At 48.0% G+C, this 20,051-nt stretch overlaps 1 protein-coding gene across 1 annotated transcript in view; it reads right to left on the bottom strand.

The window, feature by feature from the left end:
• BTBD7 (BTB domain containing 7) overlaps positions 1–20,051 on the bottom strand; it is a 288,393-nt gene that overhangs the window by 103,108 nt on the left and 165,234 nt on the right. Inside the window, exon 6 of the mRNA XM_069637965.1 lies at positions 4,988–5,148. Within this exon, the coding sequence (XP_069494066.1) occupies positions 4,988–5,148 (161 nt within the window). The remainder of the gene's footprint in view (positions 1–4,987; positions 5,149–20,051) is intronic.

The following is a 20,051-nucleotide window of genomic DNA, read 5'->3' on the forward strand; positions in this document are numbered from 1 at the left end:
CAGTTCCTGAACAGCTTGGATCCGGCCGTCGAGCTACCCTGTTCCTGGGCCGCGTCTATGGTAGGCCTCCGATCTTCTGGAATCCTCCAAGAAGCGTCACTCGACGAAAACTTTACCCCTGAGGAGCGTTGGAAATTCCGAAACGGGTCCCCATTGATCGAAAGAAGGGTGGAGCTTGAGGCTCGATTTAACCGAAAAATGAGAAAATCTCCTTGAAAAAGCGCAAAAACGCAGCAAAAGCTCGAGAGCTATAGCACAAGGACTCCCAACACTTGAACGTGCAGTAAAAATCAGAAGATGGCTGCCAGAGGAGGGGCTTAGGTAGAGGGCAGTCATTGGCTGGGGGCAGTATGACCCAGAGACCAGTGATTGGTTATTAGTAGAAAGACAGTTCAGAAACAAAACAAAACTGATTTTTTCTTTACCGAGGATTCCCAGCCTGACGACGGGGAATATTCATGAGCATGTGAATCCATGCCAGACCCCATGCTGGAGAAGTCTGTGTTCACCCTCCATCACCGTAACAAATCTGAGATCCGAAAGGCCAAAAAAAAGCCTACTTAAATAAAAGAATCCTGAACTGCCGCAGCAGCAGTAGCCAAGTGCTCCAATAGATAATCTCTGAATTCGTGAAGTCTGCATGCACCATTCCCCCGACCACGTCCATGCATAAAGCCTGCAACTCCCTCTGGCAACACTTCCACATCACAGCAATGGACAGGATGGCCAGCCTTAATGCCAAACTTTCCATCCTCAAGCCATACCCAACTCCTCGAAATTCCACAGTTCCGACCCCCTTAATGCCATCTTTCAACTCCTTTCATGCCATCTTGAGAAATGAGTTCCTCAAACTACTCTCCAGGTCCTGCTTGACCCGGGTCCATCCTCCCTCCTCAAAGAAATGTTCTCTTTCACTTGTGCAGGAGAACAAGCAAGGTCCATATTCAACGACTCCATCACCGCTTGCATCTTCCCAGAATAGTCAAAATAACGCATGTCACACCACTTCTGAACAAAGCGTCTCTTGATCCCCTCCAGCCAATGAATTACAGGCCCATCTCCAACACCCCATTCCTGACAAAACTATCGACCGTTCTGCATACTCTTAGCTCAACCATTTTGCAGAATCCAACAACCTACTCGACCCGCTCAATCAGGGTTCCGACCGCGCCCTGGAACAGAAATCTCTCTGATCTCGATTTGGGATGACCTCAAAGTCTCGGTAGATTGTGAGGGATGCACAGCACTGGTCCTCCTGGATCTCAGCAGCCTTGGACACCATTAACCACTCAATCCTCCTTGAACGACTCCACTCCCTAGGAATCTGAGGCTTGGCATGGCACTCAACTGGATGACCTCTACCCGCAACAGGAAACAAATCACCTTCCTCCCCCTTTTCTCTCAACCGCTTGCCTGGTGAACACTGGTGTACCCCAAGGAGCCTGCCTCTCAGCTCTCCTTTTCAACCTCTACTTGACCACCCCGCCCCCCACCCCCCCCCCCCCAGGGATCATCCGCGCACACAACCACACCTGCTATAACTACACTGACGATACCCAAATTAATCTGCAAATTCCCAAAACGAGCATCTATCCACGTCCCAACCTAGCAGCTTGCCTCAGATCTAGACCTATGGATGACAAGAAACCACCTCCTTCTGAACCCTGGAAAAACTGAAATCATGGTGTACAGCAACGTATCTCTACTCCAGCAACCACTGCCATGGCCCCCCCTCCCTCAGGATTCCCCCGCCTACCTCCAACATAGTCAAAAACCGTGGCTGCAAAATGGACTCAGGCATAACTCTGTCCCACCAGAACAATAATTTATCCAAATCCTGTCACTACCACCTCAGACTCCCGAGACGCATCTTCCCTTACCTCACCTACCCCAACAGACTGGCTGCTATTATGTTCTTTGTCATGTTCAGACTAGACAAAGAAAACTCCATTTAGCTGGGTGCACTGACCTACCAACTTAAACACCAAAGAGCGCAAAACGCTGCCGCTAGACTTCATTCACTGGCTCCCTATTGACCAAGGGCCACTTTCTAAATCCTATATATCACCCACGGAGCAGTACATAAGAACAGCCGACATACCTACAAGAAAAGATTTTGCCCTTTAAGATCTAGCACAGCCCGCCTCCAATTCAGCCAGGATTGGAGGGTCAGCCTTCTCTACCTTGGCACCAACACTGTGGAACTTACTGCCTCCCCACATTCAACACAACCAGGACTACATGGCCTTCCGTAAAGCATTGAAAACCTGGCTTTTCCCCTAAACATTGAAAAGGACTGCCAAAGCACTCCATCAGCTTATACGACAGTACCTCAAAAATAACAACTGCTGGCCATAGAAGCCAGCCAATAATGACACCATCACGGAAATAGGAATAGTCAGGGTTCAAAAGCCAGCTTTAGCGACCAACAGGCTCTAGGACATGCAGCTGCTGACTCTCTACTCTGCCTGACTACAAAGGCCAATATTGATCGCATGCTTCGACCTGGCATGGTCATTTTCCACCAGACCTGACATACCCCACGCTCCAAGACCAGAAGATGTCGGTCTGTATATCATCCTGGAGACCATAACTCAGCAACACCCATAACTAAGCCTAATAACTATTTTCCCATAAGGAAGCACAGCATTATCCCCCTGCCCCCAGGAGATGCAAACCACTGTCATATTGCCAAATCCGCAGACTCTGCACAGCCACACTCCTAAATGCAACCGGCCCTAGTAACAGCAAATGCAACTCGGCCTGCCCTTATCAAATTTACCCATCTTGATATTCATTCACAAAACCATAGTCGCAGGCCCCCTGCCCTTCCAACCACGATCTGCCCAGTTTCTGTCAACACCCATCTCATGCTCCACAGAGTCAATACTGCAGAGCCTGAAAGCACTATGCTTCAAACATCTTGAACTGGCCTTATGTCACCCACACCTGGTATACAAGGCGGTATATCCTCAAGTCAGGCAAGCAATAAGGCTATGAATGACCTCACCGGAGGCTGAATACAGACTATGCTGTAGGCCCTACGTGAAATCTGTTCTCTCGAACCCCTGCCTCGATGAGACGTTGTTGCAATATATTTCACATCTAGGCGCCCAGGTACCTCAGGGTTCAGCACGCGGTACAAAGAAACTAAACTATAACCACCATCATGCCAACGAGTTACCCAGCCGCCACCCATAAACCATGAACCAGGAAAATGGGCCCCAAGACTCCTAAAACAGAGCCTCAGATTCAAAGGCCCACCAACTGAGCGAAGATAATATACCCGCACCATCCGGAGAATCTACCCGCACCATCCGGAGAATCTGAATCCGAGATCCTCTACAACGAACGCCCAGGACAGACACTGCATACACAATGGGCACCAAAAGTTATCGGAATCAGAGGCATCCTACCAGTAAGCACAGTCACTCAATATGCTCACTCTCTACTTTACACCAAACAAACGAGTGCAGCTATACCCTCGATCAATTTCGGCCTAGCTGCACACATACCTGCACTACTCCATGAACACCTCAGCAGCCTGATAGAACGCAGCTATACCCCAAGAAAATAATCGGCCTAGCTGCACACAAATCTCTTACACAGGCGCATGGCTGCCAGAATGCAGACTCTGAGTCCAACTACCTGGCTGCTCACATTCCACTGATCTCTCTCAACCACTGCACCACACCTAGTGTTAGAATGCAGCCATAATGCGGCAACTGCACTGGCTGCACACATACAGAGTGCACCCAAGCACTAAAGACTCTGGACCACGGTCCCAAAGGGCGTTCAACCCACAAGCGCTTTGAGGTCATACCAATGGTATGTAAGGAGCATATGTACAAATGTATGCTACAATTTCCCTCTCTCCCTCCTATGATACGCCTGGCTGCTCAGTCTACACTACCAAATGTTCTCAGGTGGTACAGCCTTATACCAAGAGTGGACATTTGTACTGTCTCAGGTATGGTTTTATGAAGCCCTTAGTTGGACTTGAGAAAAACTGTCCCTAACAAGCCCATCTCAGCATGGTCAATGGTGAGGTATCATGGGAGTCATAGTCCAAAATATAAGGAGAGCCGCAGGTTGTGGATTCCTGCTGTAGAGAAACATTAGGAGCTCTGCTCAGCCGAAGTCTAGATCAACTCTGCAGAGGAGCCATCAGAGAATCCATGGCTTAGTCTTCAATTCTCTCCCCCCACCCCAATAAAGCCTTTTATACAGTGAAGCTTACAAGGCAACTGGCATGGAACCAATCGCACTAATACGTTAACAGTGCAACGTGCCACCTGGGTGTGAGCTCATTTATTTTGACATGTCTGAAGGCATGGAATTCTGCCCTTACGCCAGCTGGAAGCAGACAAGTCTTTTTTGTACTGCACTATTACAGACTGAAAGACATCATGCATCTGGGGGCTTAATCCAGACAATACAATTTATGGACCAAGTCGCTGGCATGCTGAAAAGAATAATGCCCTAAAAACGCAGCATCAGGCAACTCACTAGGTTACGCAGCATCAGGGTTGGGGGAGGAGAGGGACCTCAGGATAAATTCACACGTGATAGAAACTTGCAGATAAAGAGCACATCGCTCATTCCCTACCAACATCAATTGGCCAGGTCTTAGACAGAAGGGCTTTGCAGAGACAAATTGTAGAACATGCAAATTGTGTAGCATTTATGCTGTTAAAAGGACATTTAAAGTGTTTTTAAGAGCATCTTTGGAGGGGAACGGGTTGAAAGTTTCCTGTTCACAACTCTAAAAATGTATTAAGCACCCTGATGCCCAAGGGTTTGGCACGTTTGCTAAATGTTCAAATAAATAAAGATCTAAAGTGACAAATCTGATGGCAATGAATACACATTTTAATAGTGGTTATATGGGTAGCTGACTATTTTAGGTAAAGCCCAACACTAAATGCTCTGGAAAATGGTCTGCAACTAGTGCAATGTTGTGCTTGAAAAGGGAGGCTAAACTTACAGTATCACTCAGAACTTCACTGTTGACGGGTAGAATGTGGTCTATGCGAACAAGCGGTAGAACTGCAGACAGGATCTCCCGCAACTCCTCAATGTCCAGGTCCCGCCTCTTCACACCTCGCTTGTTCACACTGTGCGCTGTGCCACTCAGCAAATTCGGCTCTGAAAGCAATCGGAATACATTGTGAGGCTGGCAATGAATACAAAAGAGCACAACGCCAGGACTTGAAACTAATCCCTTGCAAAGTTTCCAGACAGCTTTTGTTTTACACTTGCTGCAATACGGATTACATACAATCTGTCAATATTTTATAAATAAACAGACACTTCAGAAAGACAGTAGAGAATATCTAGTCAGTGAAACTCGTTCTGGCGCCGCAAGAATCCAACTGACCTAGATAAAGCAGAGGCTATTTTTAGGACTTGTTTTACACACATTTCGGATATTTTATTCATGAAGCTTGATTCTCGCTAGTCAGAAATACAGTCGCTTACATGAAAGTCAAGGACTCAAAGGTTCAGAGTTCTACTACATCATACACTTCCTATCTCTCAATTTTTTTTATGTTTATGCTGCTCATCATCCCTTAATTCTGGTCTGGTACTACTCCATCTTCTCTACTCAGCTCAATGTTTATGCCCTTGCTGCACACCTCCACAACACAGGCTAATTCCTGATCTTCGGTCTCGTTGCTAGACTTATTGTGTAGAAAGATGCTGCCATCTACTAAGCTTAATATTCACTTATATTCGTTAAGGCTGATATCCAAAATCACCCTTGGGGGAAGAATTCGGGAAACCACTGGTGAACCAGAAGGATGGTACCACTGACGTGGCATTTTATCTAGATCTTTATTTAAAAGTAAAAAAAACTCCAAACATATTTCTTTGAGGGAAGTTTCCTACCTAAAACTAAAGTGAATGGTGCTCGTCAAAGAAAACAGTCTATGGTCCAAAATCCTAGCCAATGACTCCGGCCCTACCACTTAAAGAGGCCAGAGAAATTACCCTTTTCTTCTGCTTCTGCCTGGCCCAATCATTTGGATGCTTTGTTGAAAGTTCGTTATCAAACAAAAACCAAGCGCATATCTGTCTCAGACTTTTATTAGTCCAAAACAAAGTTCCTACTTGAGGTTCACACTTGCTCGCGAAAGGAAAGGTTTTTCACAAGACCTCTACCAGGTGCTTCTTACCACAGTCTTCTTTATAACTGCGTTTATGCCTTGTGGACTACCCAAAGAGTACAGCATTCGAATATACTTCTGTTCTCTCAATTCACACAAGACGCCTGTCCACTCGAGATTTCTCAAGCTCTCAACCCTTTTGGCTTTTCTAACTATAAGGCAGGCATGGGATCAAGTAGTGGACAGACCTAATAGATATAAGTTTCAAAAACCTTTATTTGGTATTTTGGTTGGGTTGGTAGAATTCCTAACTGGCCCCAACTCTAGAATGGGAGTAGTCTCGACCATTAAACAAATAACAAAACAAGTCCAAGTCAGTCCAGTCAAAATAAAAAGATATATACTAAAAAAAAAAAAACCTTGCCCTCTTCGCAAAATGACAAATGTGTTATGGGAAAACAAAAAGGAAAAAAATGGTCTCAAACGAAATGTCAGAATCCCTTCCCCACGTTCTGCACTACAGGGTCTAGAGAGCTTCTTAAAATGGATAGGTGGATGGCACAGCTCTACAAGTCTTGCACACTTTGGCTTGCTGGTACAATACAACAGTTCAGGCTTGGGCTACACGCTTTTGGTAGTTCAAGCACTCCCTTGGGGTTCGTCTGCCTTGTCATAAATACACAGTTCTACGTCTGACCTTTACTTTCCAACAATTCAACATAGGCTTCCCTGTGCCGGGCTCGAGCCAGTCGGTCTCTTCGTGGGGGCTCCCTTCCCAAGATTTGTCTTGGGTGTCTTTTCACTGTTGAAGACTTTCGAAACTACAATGATTTTGTGTAGACCTCTGCATGACCACTTCGACCTCTCGTTAAACAATCCTACAATCCACAATTTCTCATCTTGCCACACCAATGCCTCTTGGTACTTTCTTTTTCCCTTTGGTTTGCTCTTGGCCTCTTTCATAGTTCATATACTTTGACCTCTTGGCATATTCAGAGTTCACATACTTTGCTTTTCACTTACTAAACTTTCTTTCGGGATCGCGGTTACTTTCTTGCCTTTGGTTCCCGTTGTAATACACTTCAACTCAGAACACTTTCACAGCGACCTTCAAATGTGCGATTTCACCTCACACGACCTCTCTGTTACGTTTTACACATGTGCAGACTTCAACTTTTGGGTTACAGTTACTACATTTGCTCTAACACAAACCAGGCTTTTGTTGCCTTTGATAACTGACTGGATGTGCTAATTGGTCTTCTTTCATCAACGCTCTTCATGCAGCAGCAAAGGCCGTTACCAAAGCCTCCTCTGCTCCTCCCCAACTCCACCGTCCACCCAGGAGGGTGGCGGGCTGCTTTCAGGCACCTTGCAGGTATCTCTCTTACGCTCACTCGCTTTCTGTCTTGGAACACTTACGGATTCCCGAAAGTGTGGAATTCTCGCATTGGTGTGCGCTCTCATCCTTCGTAACTACTGTTCAGCTCCTTGGCCTTCCAACTTCCACAGCTTGGTTCGCATCAGCCCCGAAAGATTTGTTCCTTTTCGTACGCAGCCTCGCTCAGAGTGGGCCTATGCGTGCCACCTTTTATCCTGACAGGGAGTGTTAACAAGTGGCAGGTGTGTATAGTTAGGATTACGTGCCTGACTCTGCCTGGCTACATTACACGGACAGAGCCATTGCAAGTCAGTAGAGGCAATCTTTCGGGCCTCATTCATCATCTTCTTCGGCTTAGTAGTGTTGTCAATGTAAAGTTAGGAGGAATTATGGGACCTGTAGTTTCCCATAAAATAAGCAGGGATAGGGTTATATCGGTTGTGGGAAAAAGGGGGATACCATGTCTCACCATCGGGTGCTTCTCCCTCACTGCCTGACTACCACCTACCCATGTGAAACTCGCTCTCTTATCCACCCCCAGGGTCAGGATCCAAAAGCGATGGACTTTCCCTGGCCTCCAGAGTACGGGATCCCCGGGAACGGAACTAGGTTGTGAAACACCCTCTGGTTTTTCACACAACCTTGACTCGCAATGTTCATATAGCTTTCCCTCTGGTTCACATAGGGCGTGTGTCCGCTTGGGTTGCTCAGGCTCCCGTAACCTTCCTGGCTCTCCCAGCCTAGATTTTAAGTAATATAACCACTTGAGTTCCGAGGCACACTGGGTGCTTGCTCGAAGAGGTTTCTCAGGTTTCTGTAACCTTGTCGGCTCTCCCAGCTTAGATATGAAGTATTCGTACCGCTTTCGTTCTGAGGAGCATGGTGTGCTTGCCCGCTCTCCCAGCCTGGATTTGTAGCATTCAAATATGTTAACGGTAATCTTTCTGTGGGAGCATTCGTCTCCTAGTTGCTGCTGGTCGCTGCAAATAAGGCCCTTGGGGCATAGAACTCAGGGATTTGGGTTCTCCCCTTCAAGCAGGTATCAGCATTGGTTACTGGGCTCTGAGCCCATCATGGACTGTCTGGTCACGCCACGAGAAGAAACTGCTAGCTCTCCGTTTCTGCCGCCTTCCCCAACCCCGACTTCACGGTTGTAGAAAACCCCAGCTGTCTGGCTATCAATGGTGTTGCTCGCCATGCTCTAGTGGGTTCCACGGCCCAGTATGGCTCCGCCCTTTTAGGACATCTTCTCCAGAGGGCTTGCCTCTGCATAGGGTTCACACACCCCCTGTGTAGGAATTTCCTTCTCCCCATTCACAGTTCCTTTCCTGCCAAAGTATGGCATCACAAACAATGGAGATGTGTCCTCCTGTGTCTTTGGCGCTCAGATGAAATCCAGCTTTACTATACGCCAACAGGAAGGAAGGGTTGAGATGGGGTGGAGCATTCAAAACAGGAATAAAAGTAGGTTGTACAAGTCCCATGTAGGCAGACAATATAGTCCCGTCTTGGAGGCCATAACCAGACTGAGAGTCATCCCCAGTGAGTTCCCACTAGCCCAGACACCTTGGGAGGGTCTAGAGGAGGGGGTGCACATCCCTAGCCTCAGGGTGATTTCCCTCTTGGGGGAAGGGACGAATGGACCAGTCACATACCACTCCCTTTAAATGTGGGGCTCCCCTTGAGTGGGAAGTGACTTAGAAAGTTCACATTGCCTTTTCTTTTCCTCCGAGTTCACATCAAGGTTTTCTTCGTGGCCTATGGCTCTTCGTTGGTTGGGTTCCCAGGTCCATAACGTATGGTTCTTTTCTTGAAAGGATTTCCCAGGAGGATGAGGGCGAGTATTTGGACGATTGCTCATCGGGAGAAGGGTGCAAGAGATCAGAGGTGGTCAGAAAATCAATCTGTATAATCACTTCATCCGGTAGACTGGGTACTATGCCATTTCTATTCTTGTGGGGCCACCGCTAACCTCTAGGGTGAGAGGGATTTTACAGTATGTTTTGATGTCCCATGGACGAGAGTGATTTTTTACTGCCGCCCCAAGCCCGTTTTTAAAATCATCTGGATAGATGAGGTCGGAGCAGATGGCAGTTTGTTTGCTCCCAGAGTCAACTAGGGTTTTGACTGGGATATTAACCCTTACCCTCTCAACCCTGGAAGGGCTGAGGGTGGCAATAGCATATGTCTGGGTCTTTCGGATTGTCATCCGGCTCCCCCTTTTTTCTTTAGCACTCTTCGGCTCCCAACCATCCTATTTTTATAGTTTCATCTACCCGTTTCTTAGGATGGAGTCGAGCAAATTGTCCCCTTTCCCCACAGGAGAAACATGTCAGTAAAGTAGGGCCCAACTTTATCCTACCAATTTCCTCCCCAGGTGTTTCTTCGGGTTTGACTATCGGGAAAGATGGGTTTTTCCGAACAGTGCAAGACATAAATTAGATTTCAAATATCGATTAGCAGAGTTTGCTAATTAAATTCTTTTTGATTAGCAAACAGGCTGATTTGATTAGCAATTTTGTACTATTACTGTTAATGTCAACGGAAGTTATTTGTACCCAAGACATGAAATGAGCAACCAATACAGCAGCTTTACATACAGCTGAAATAAGACATTAGTAAGAGGAGACGGACCTTGTAAATTCTTTAATCTTCAACTAGATCTGCAGGTTGGGTAACAGTGTACCTATTCAACCCAAGATAAAATGCACTCGACCCATGGCAAGACAAATTTAAAATTAGATTTTCTTAAAATGGTGCATGTCCTTACAAACCCACTTTGTTTGGCACACTGCTGCCACCCAGAGGCCAGCCATGCACAGTGAAACTTCATTTGTCATTTTTCTGCAAAGTAAATGTTAAATCAAAGTTTCAAACATCTCTTGCAAATGCCACTCGCCATTTATAAAAATCTACTTGACTATGCGAGTGGGCGAAAAGACTTCGAGCCATAGATGAGTGTCTATAAAATGTAAAAGGTTTGCTGCATGAATGGACAAAAATATATATGATAAAAAAGGCCTTAAATCAGTTTGGCCAGCTGATGGTAATATATGACAATGCATTACTTACCGTAAAAGCATTTCTGATGGTTGTATCTGCTTAGATTCACATGCTGTGCATAGGTCTGACATCCAGTGGTCACTGCGGAGTATTGCATTTTGTTTTTCGTAGTCGAAAAAGGGGACGTCGACAAGGCGTGTCTGTAACACTATCCCTATAGTGACGTGCGTTGTACCCACAATCCCTCACGCGTCGAGGTCCCTCTGTTTGTATTTTTCTGCCCTGAGGGAGCCTTCTAGACGTGAGTACAGAAAAGAGAGAAATATAGAAAAGGATGTCTATGTTCCTTCCATCCGAGCGGGGAGGAAGGGTGGGCGCATGTGAATCTAAGCAGATACAACCATCAGAAATGCTTTTACGGTAAGTAATGCATTGTCTTCTGATGTTTGTTAATCTGCTTAGAATCACATGCTGTGCATAGACTAGCGAGCAGTACCCGGAGTTGGCGGTGGGTTATGAGAAGGAACAGTCGAGAAAAGATCTCTTAATACTGCCTGTCCCACCTGGGAGTCAGATCTAGAATGTGCATCTAGACAGTAGTGTTTTGTAAAGGTGTGCACAGAACTCCAGGTAGCCGCTTTGCAGATGGACTCAAGGGGAACATTTGCAATGAACGCTATGGAAGCCCCAGTGCCTCGAGTGGAATGTGCTCTTGGCTTGAAGGGTAGTTCTCTCTTAGCAAGAGTGTAACAGAGAGTGATGCATTGCACAATCCATCTAGATATAGTGGACTTTGAAACTGCATCTCCTTCTCTTCCTGCTGCCACAGAGACAAAGAACTGATTAGTCTTTCTCAGTGGTCTGGTTCTTTCCATGTAGAACATGACAGCTCTGCGTACATCTAGTGTATACAGACTTTTTTCTCCCAAGCTGGAAGGGTTTTGAAAGAACGTTGGTAGTTCTATTGACTGGTTTACATGAAAATTCGAGTTGAATTTTGATGCAAACCTTGGGTGTGTGCGTAGAACCACCTTATCCTTGTGAACTGTTACGAAGGGGTCTAGTACAGAAAGAGCCTGTAGTTCACTTACTCTCCTAATGGAGGTGATAGCTATTAGGAAAGCAGTCTTAAGAGTGAGGTCTTTAAGAGTTGCCTTGTGCATGGGTTCGAAAGGAGGGCCCATGAGTCTAGAAAGTACCACATTTAAGTCCCATCTGGGAGCTGGGTTAGCTATCGGAGGGTGTATTCTCTTTACCCCCTCCATGAAGGCCTTGATAACTGGTATCTTCCACCACGACACTTTAAGTTGGGAAGTGGTGTATGCAGAAAGTGCCGCTAGGTGGACTTTAATGGAATTGAACACTAGACCTGAATCCAGTAAATGGGTCAAGTACAGAACAATGTTAGTGGGAGAGCAGTCAACCGGGTTGATGCTCTTACCTCTACACCAGATGACAAATCTTTTCCACTTGCTAGAATAGCAGTGGCGAGTATTAGGTTTTCTGGCTTCCCTGAGGATGTCCATACATCTCTGCGGGGGAGTTGTAAATGTCCAAATTCTATGATCTCAGGAGCCAGGCTGCTAAGTTCATGGTCTGAGGGCATGGATGCAGTGTCCTGCCCTTGTCTTGTGACAGCACGTTGTACGGGCAGGGAAGTTTCACTGGGGGAGATAGGGACATCTCTATCAAGTGAGCGAACCATGGCTGCCGGGCCCACATTGGGGCCACTAGTATCATGGTAACCTGCTCCTGGTGCATCTTGTGCACCACTTTGTTGAGAAGGGGAGTCGGGGAAAGGCGTAAACACATTTCCCTGACCATTGAATCGACAGACCGTTCCCCTTGGACTGGTTCTGGGGGTACCTGGAGGCGTAACTTTGGCATTGTGAGTTCTCCAGGGTTGCGAACAGGTCTATTTCCGGGAATCCCCATTGCGTGAAGACGTCTAAGACGATGTCTGCGTGAAATTGCCATTCGTACTCTTCGGGCAGGGGGAAGTCTCTGCTGAGTTTGTCTGCTAGCAGATTGAGTTCCCCTGGTACATGTGATAGTAGGAACATGTTGTGTTTGAGAGCCCACTTCCATATATTCTGGGACAGCTTGGACAGTCCTGGAGAGTGAGTGCCCCCTTGCTTGTTGAGGTAGTACATGGCTGTGGTGCTGTCTGTGAGGACCAGCACTGTCTTTCCTTGTAAGTGTTCCTGAAAGGCTTTCAGTGCTTTGAACACCGCTAGTAGTTCCAGCAGGTTTATATGCTTGGATGCTAAGCTCGGAGTCCACACTCCGTGAGCAGTCTGATGGGATAGGTGAGCCCCCCATCCTGTAAGGGATGCGTCTGTGGTTAGAGTGGCTTCCACTGCGGGTGTGGCAAAAGTTTTCCCTAATAACAGGTTTTCTTTTGTCCACCACCGTAGCGAGAGAACCAAGGCCTGCGAGACCACCACTAGATCGTCCCATTGTCCGCTGGCCTGACACCACTGGCTGTAGAGCCACTCTTGCATTGGGCGCGGGCGCAGGCGCGCGTGAGGTACCAAATAAATACATGACGCCATCATCCCTAGCAAGCGCATTGCTTTGCGTACCATCACCTCTCGACCTGCCACATAATGGGGGATCTGAAACAGCATGTTTTGGACCCTCTCGTTGGAGGGGAAGACGAGGCCGTCCTTTGTTCGAATTAGAGCCCCTAGGAATTGTTTGATTTGGCTGGGGTCTAAGCTGGACTTCTTTTCGTTGATGGAGAAGCCCAGTTGGGACAAAAGGTCTACGGTCTTTTGGGTATTGGAGAAGCATGTTTCGTAAGAATCCCCTGTTATGAGCCAGTCGTCGAGGTAAGGGTATACCGGGATGGATAACCTGCGCAGGTGGGCCGCTGCCACTGCCAGTACTTTCGTGAATACCCTTGGTGCAGATGCTATCCCGAAGGGTAGTACTCTGAACTGGTAGTGTTTGTTCTCTATCTTGAACCTGAGGTATTTTCTGTGCGCTGGCAACATTAAAATATGAAAGTATGCATCTTTCATGTCCAGTGTTGTCATGTAATCCCCCTGTGATAATACAGGGCGCATGGTTAAGTCCTTTTTGGGTACAAGGAAGTACACTGAATAAATACCTTCTGTTACCTGAGATAGGGGGGCAGCCTCTATAGCTTCTTTTTTCAGTAGCTCTTCTACTTCTTGAAGAAGAATAGTGAGGTGTTCCGGTGTCATGCGTCGGTTCCGTGGGGGTCTGTCCTTCGGGGAACCGTTGAATTCGATGCAGTATCCGTGGGCTATGGTGGATAATACCCAGCGGTCTGACGATATTCCCTCCCATGCTGAAAGGAACGATGTTAGCCGGCCCCCGACCGGTGATGCATGGGAGGGGACCCGAATCTTCGGGTCATTTGTTGGTATTGGGCGTGGAACCTTTGGGGCTGGAGCCGCGACCTCTTCCTTTGCCACGCCGTTGGCCTCTTTGACTGAACTGGGTGTTACCCTGGTTAGAGGGCCAGTTGGTAGCAGAGTAAAATTGCTGTTGGTTTTGCTGCTGGCGTAGGCCACGAAAGGAGCGTCTATTGCCATAGCCGCGTCTGTTAGGGGGCCTAGAAATTTGGTCAAGAGTCTTGATGGTATCAAACTCTTTCTTTGCATGTTCTAGGCCTCATCAACTGCTTTCCCAAACAGATGTGTTTGTTCTATGGGCTTATTTATCAGGGACGCTTGGGTTTCCGGCTTAAATCCTGAATTGCGTAGCCAGACATGGCGTTTGAGAAGTATTCCCTGAACCAGGGAACGGCCAGCCGTCTCTACGGCATCTAAGGAGTTCTTTACGAAGCCCTGGTTTACAAGAGTTCCCTCTGATATTATAGCTAACAGGCGTGAACGCAGGGGTTCTGGTGCGTCCTCTGCTTCGCTGCGCAGCTTGCTCCACTGTGCATCCGCGTAGCTAGCTAGTAGGGAATTGTTATTTGCTAGTTGAGAAGGTGGCGGAGGTCGTGATTCTCGTGATTCTCTTTCCAAGTGCATAGAGCTTCTTGCCCTCTTTGTCAGGTGGTGCCTCACTAGTGGATAGTGGTACCCCCGCTCTTTTTCTTGTATTAGTAACTACGAGGGAGTCCGGAATAAAATGTCCTCTGATGTACAAAGGGTCAGATGATGAAGGGCTGAAGAGCTTTTCTATTCGAGGGTTGACCCCTCTTACTAAGGCAGGATTGGAAAGGGAAGGAGATATTCTTCTCTTTATAGAAGCCAGGAGCGGAATAGACTGGCTAACAGGGGCTTTTTCTTTAATAACTTTCTCTACAAAGTCTATGTCAGGAAGAGTTTCCCCTGTGTCTATCTCAAAATGCGCTGCTGCCTTGCGCAATAGTGCATTGAGTGAAGGTTGGTCATCTATGGGAGAGGTGTTCCCAATATGTGAATCCTTGAGAGAAGGGTGAAAGACATCAGGGTCTGAGTGCACTGATGGGGATTGCCAAGGCTGCACTGATGGGGATTGCCAGGGCTGCGATGTAGCTGTATCTTCTTCAAAAGCTCCTGCAGTAGTGTAAGGATCTTCTTCGAACCCCTCTTCCTCATGTTCTTCCTCTCCACCCAAACACTCCTCATCTTCCTGGAAGTATTGCTCCTCTTCAGTGAGGTCATATACGTCTGTGGAAGGGGGAAACAGCCTAGGAATCTTGACCCTAGGGTCATCCTGGGGCCATTCTCTTTGTCTTTTGTGTGTGGGTGGGTCTTGGCTTCCCAAAAACCTTTCCATTTTCTCCATAAAAGAATGGAGTCTTTCAAGGGTCTCATGGGGTGCCCCTGAATAGTCTAGAGGGGGGAAATCAGTGTTTTCAGCTTCAAAACGCTTAGAACGCTCCCACAACGTCGAGGAGAGGTTTCCGTCTCCCTCTGAAAAGCCCTCCGGTAGTTCAGAAGTGCCCTTAGATGAAGGGGGCTGTTCCTGGCTACTTTTGTGCTTTTTCGGCGCAGTATTCGACGTTTGTTTCGTCGTCCGCGTATGTTTGTCTTCGGAAACAATTCTCGCCAGGCTCTCGACAACGAGTTTGTCAGTCGAAGGCTCTGGTGTCGACGTTGCCTGCGTTGCGCGTTGTTCCTCGACGGCCGCTCTATGGAGCGTTACGTCGGATGATTTTGAGGTAGCGCCCGTGTTTGATGAAAGCCCAATCGCTGGTCGCGGCTGCGTTTGCGGGTGGGGCTTGAGACCTTTACGGTCTGAGGTAGACGCCGGAGTGCCCTGCGTCCCCTTCGGCGCTGATGGATCCTTCGTCCTCGACGAAGAAGAGCCGTGGGTTGTGTGTTTAGTCTTATGGGGTCTATGTGCGTCCTTGTCGCCGGGGTGTTCATCCCCATAAGCAGGGCGTGAGCCGAGCCCGTCGGGGCCGGGGACGGACGTCGAGGAGCGCTCCTTCTGGGGGTTAATGACTTCCGTGACGGACGTCGAGTTATCACCCTCCTCGTCACTTTCTGTAACAGCGGCGGCGGGTGAGGAAACTGACTTCGACATAGCGTAGTCCGCCCACCTCTTAACTTTCCGTTCTTTAAGAGTTCTTGGTTTCAAGAGCTTACAGGCCGCGCAGCTGTCCTCCTTATGATCGAGGGGCAAGCAACGATTACAGAGCTTGTGTTTGTCCTTCCAAGTGTATTTGCCCCTACAGCGTGGGCAAAACTTAAAAGGTGTCCTCTCCATAGCTGAGGCAATAATAACTGGTGATAACAACCCCAAGGGAAAGATGGGGGAGAAAGAAAGACATTCTCAAAGAGAAGATAAAAGTTCGAACCCCCACTCTTCCTACTGTATGTTGGCTGGCGAGGCCAGGCCACGTGTTCGGCAGCGCCAAAGGATCTCCTCCGTCTCTTCCCCTCTGTCGAAAACTTGCTCGGTGGAGAAACAGCTTCACAGCTAACGTCGAGGGGAGGGATCTTTAACAATATAATAAGTATAATTAAGGACCGAGGTCCGTAGTAAGTATTTGCAATGTCTCTCTAGGAGCTCCGCGTAAGGCGACCAGAAGCTGGGCGGAAAAAAACAATCTGAGGGACCTCGACGCGTGAGGGATTGTGGGTACAACGCACGTCACTATAGGGATAGTGTTACAGACACGCCTTGTCGACGTCCCCTTTTTAGACTACAAAAACAAAATGCAATACTCCGCAGTGACCACTGGATGTCGGACCTATGCACAGCATGTGATTCTAAGCAGATTAACAAACATCAGAAATATATATACATTCAGATTGGCTTTGGTCTGTAAGTATGATCAGTCGTGGGGATCATTGAAACGTAACCAGGTGAGAATGCTACGCCTGAAGCTATGGTAGGATTGGTCAGCTCTGGTGTTGAGTGGGAGGGCGTTCCAGTGTAGTGCTGCCATGACAGGGAAGCTACTGCCGCCAGTTTTCTTTTGTCCGAATTTGGGAACCTGAAGGCGGTAGGAGTTAATCGTTCTGGTGGGGCGGGTGGAGGTCTTTTTTACAATGCTGGCAGCGAGGTAAGAGGGGGCTGTATTGTTTAAGCATTTGAAAGTAAGTGACGCTCTTGAGTGCGATGCGGTTGCAGATTTTGAGCCATTTGTGTTCTCTTCTTTTGTTGGAGATGTGTTCTTTAGAGGGTAGGTTGAGGGCTGTTCTGAGTGCATTATTTTGAAGTGTTTGGAGTTTGTTGATTATGTGTTTGTTGGCTCCTAGGTACATGGCGTTACAATAGTCAAGTTAGGGCATTAGCGATGATGATGCAGCTGGCTTGGGAGAGGAATGCTCTACATCAGGGGTGCACAACTGATTTTGACAGAGGGCCGAAAGTACCTTACATGAGGGCTATAGTGGGCCGAAAAGTAAATGTGGGCGTGGCTGTAGGCGGGGCGTGGCAGGAGGCTTTTTAAACCCCCCAAGTTGTACTAAACACATGGAAAAAGAATGTTTTTGAGGGGCAACGATTTTTATTTGCATTTCAAACTTACATTTTGTACTACACATTTTCCATTGTTATAATTTATTTCTATTTAGTTATTGTATCGCGATTGTTTAATTAACTTCTATATATTTTATTGACCCTAGATTGGACATGCCGTTATTTTGGACTGCTACAGTTTTCTCTTTGGGTTGCCCAAGAGGAGTATGGCCTTCGTTGAGTCAGGTTTCCTCAAAAAGCCAAAGATGAACATCTAACTGTGCCTGTTTTAGCTTTATTATTGGGTTCACTCTTGGAGTGCAACACTATGCCCCATGGCCCCCTCACACCCAACCAAACACTATGCCCCAGGGCCCCCTTACCCCCAACCAAACACTATGCCCCAGGGCCCCCTTACCCCCAACCAAACACTAGGCCCCAGGGCCCCCTCACCCCCAACCAAACACTATACCCCATGTCCCCCTCACCCCCAACCAAACACTATGCCCCATGGCCCCCTTTCACCCCCAACCAAACACTATGCCCCATGTCCCCCTCACCCCCAACCAAACACTATGCGCCATGTCCCTCTCACCCCGAACCAAACACCATGCCCCATGTCCCCCTCACCCCCAACCAAACACCATGCCCCATGTCCCCCTCACCCCCAACCAAACACTATGCCCCATGTCCCCCTCACCCCGAACCAAACACTATGCCCCATGTCCCCCTCACCCCCAACCAAACACTATGCCCCATGTCCCTCACCCCCAACCAAACACTATGCCCCATGGCCCCCTTACACCCAACCAAACACAATGCCCCATGTCCCTCACCCCCAACCAAACACTATGCCCCATGGCCCCCTTACACCGCAACCAAACACTATGCCCCATGGCCCCCGCACCCCCAACCAAACACCATGCCCCCCTCACCCCCAACCAAACCCCCACCCCCCAAATCAGCACACACAAACCAGCACCAATACAGACCCGAACCCCCACCCCCCAACTCAGCACACACACAAACATGCACCCATAAAGACCCGAACCCCCACCCCCCAACTCCAAACCACCCACCCCCCAACTCAGCACACACAATCTCAAGCATGCACCCATACAGACCCGAACCCCCCACCCCCCAACTCAGCACACACACAAACATGCACCCATACAGACCCGAACCCCCACCCCCCCCCAACTCAGCACACAAAAAATTCAAATCAAAACATTCATACACATCCGACACACCCCCCCACCCCTGCTTCTCAACATACGCACAAAATACATTCAAATACAAACATTCATACACATCCGACACCCCCCCCACCCCTGCTTCTCAACATACGCACAAAATACATTCAAATACAAACATTCATACACATCCGACACCCCCTCACCCCCGCATCTCAACATACACACAAAATACATTCAAATACAAACATTCATACACATCCGACACACCCCCCCACCCCCGCATCTCAACATACACACAAAATACATTAAAATACAAACATTCATACACACCCGACACCCCCCCACCCCCGCATCTCAACATACACACAAAATACATTCAAATACAAACATCCATACACATCCGACACCCCCCCCACCCCCGCCTCTAAACACACACAAAATACATTCAAATACAAACATTCATACACATCCGACACCCCCCCACCCCTGCTTCTCAACATACGCACAAAATACATTCAAATACAAACATTCATACACATCCGACACCCCCTCACCCCCGCATCTCAACATACACACAAAATACATTCAAATACAAACATTCATACACATCCGACACCCCCCCCCACCCCCGCATCTCAACATACACACAAAATACAATAAAATACAAACATTCATACACACCCGACACACCCCCCACCCCAGCATCTCAACATACACACAAAATACATTCAAATACAAACATTCATACACATCCGACACCCCCCCACCCCCGCATCTCAACATACACACAAAATACATTCAAATACAAACATTCATACACATCCGACACACCCCCCACCCCGCATCTCAACATACACACAAAATACATTCAAATACAAACATTCATTCACATCCGACACCCCCCACCCCCGCATCTCAATATACACACAAACAAAGCAAAACAAACCCAACACACAAACACAAACAGAGCACTTACCGGAGACGTGCTGGAAGGCAGGTAAGCTGGAACGCTGGAATCATACTACGGCTGCCGTGGTCCAAGGCTGAAATGCCTTCCGGCATCAAGCCTTATGGACCATGCCAGCCGTAGTGCTGGCCCTCCATTGGTGCAGCACACACACATTACGTGGCTCGTAGGAGCGACGTGGTGTGTGTGTGCTGAGCCAATGAGGGCCAGTGTTTTGTCTGGCCCGGAAGACAACAAAGACTTTCCTAATGGAGGGCCGCCGCGGGCTGCCCTCCATTAGGAAAGTCTTTGTGCCTCGCGGGCCGGACAAAAGAGCATGGCGGGCTGCAACTGGCCCGCGGGCCGTATGTTGTGCACCCATGCTCTACATGCTCTCATTAACTTGCAGTTGTATGCGGTGGAGGAAGCAAGTGAGTTTACTTCTTTATTTAGTGACAAGGCTGAGTCTAGGTGAAAGCTCAGGGTTTTCTCTCTTTTGGCGGCTGGAATGGTATTGCCATCGATGTTAAACGCTTTGT

Source organism: Ambystoma mexicanum, chromosome 14 (genome assembly GCF_040938575.1).
Source record: "Ambystoma mexicanum isolate Mex_15411 chromosome 14, UKY_AmexF1_1, whole genome shotgun sequence".
Lineage (NCBI taxonomy): Eukaryota > Metazoa > Chordata > Amphibia > Caudata > Ambystomatidae > Ambystoma > Ambystoma mexicanum.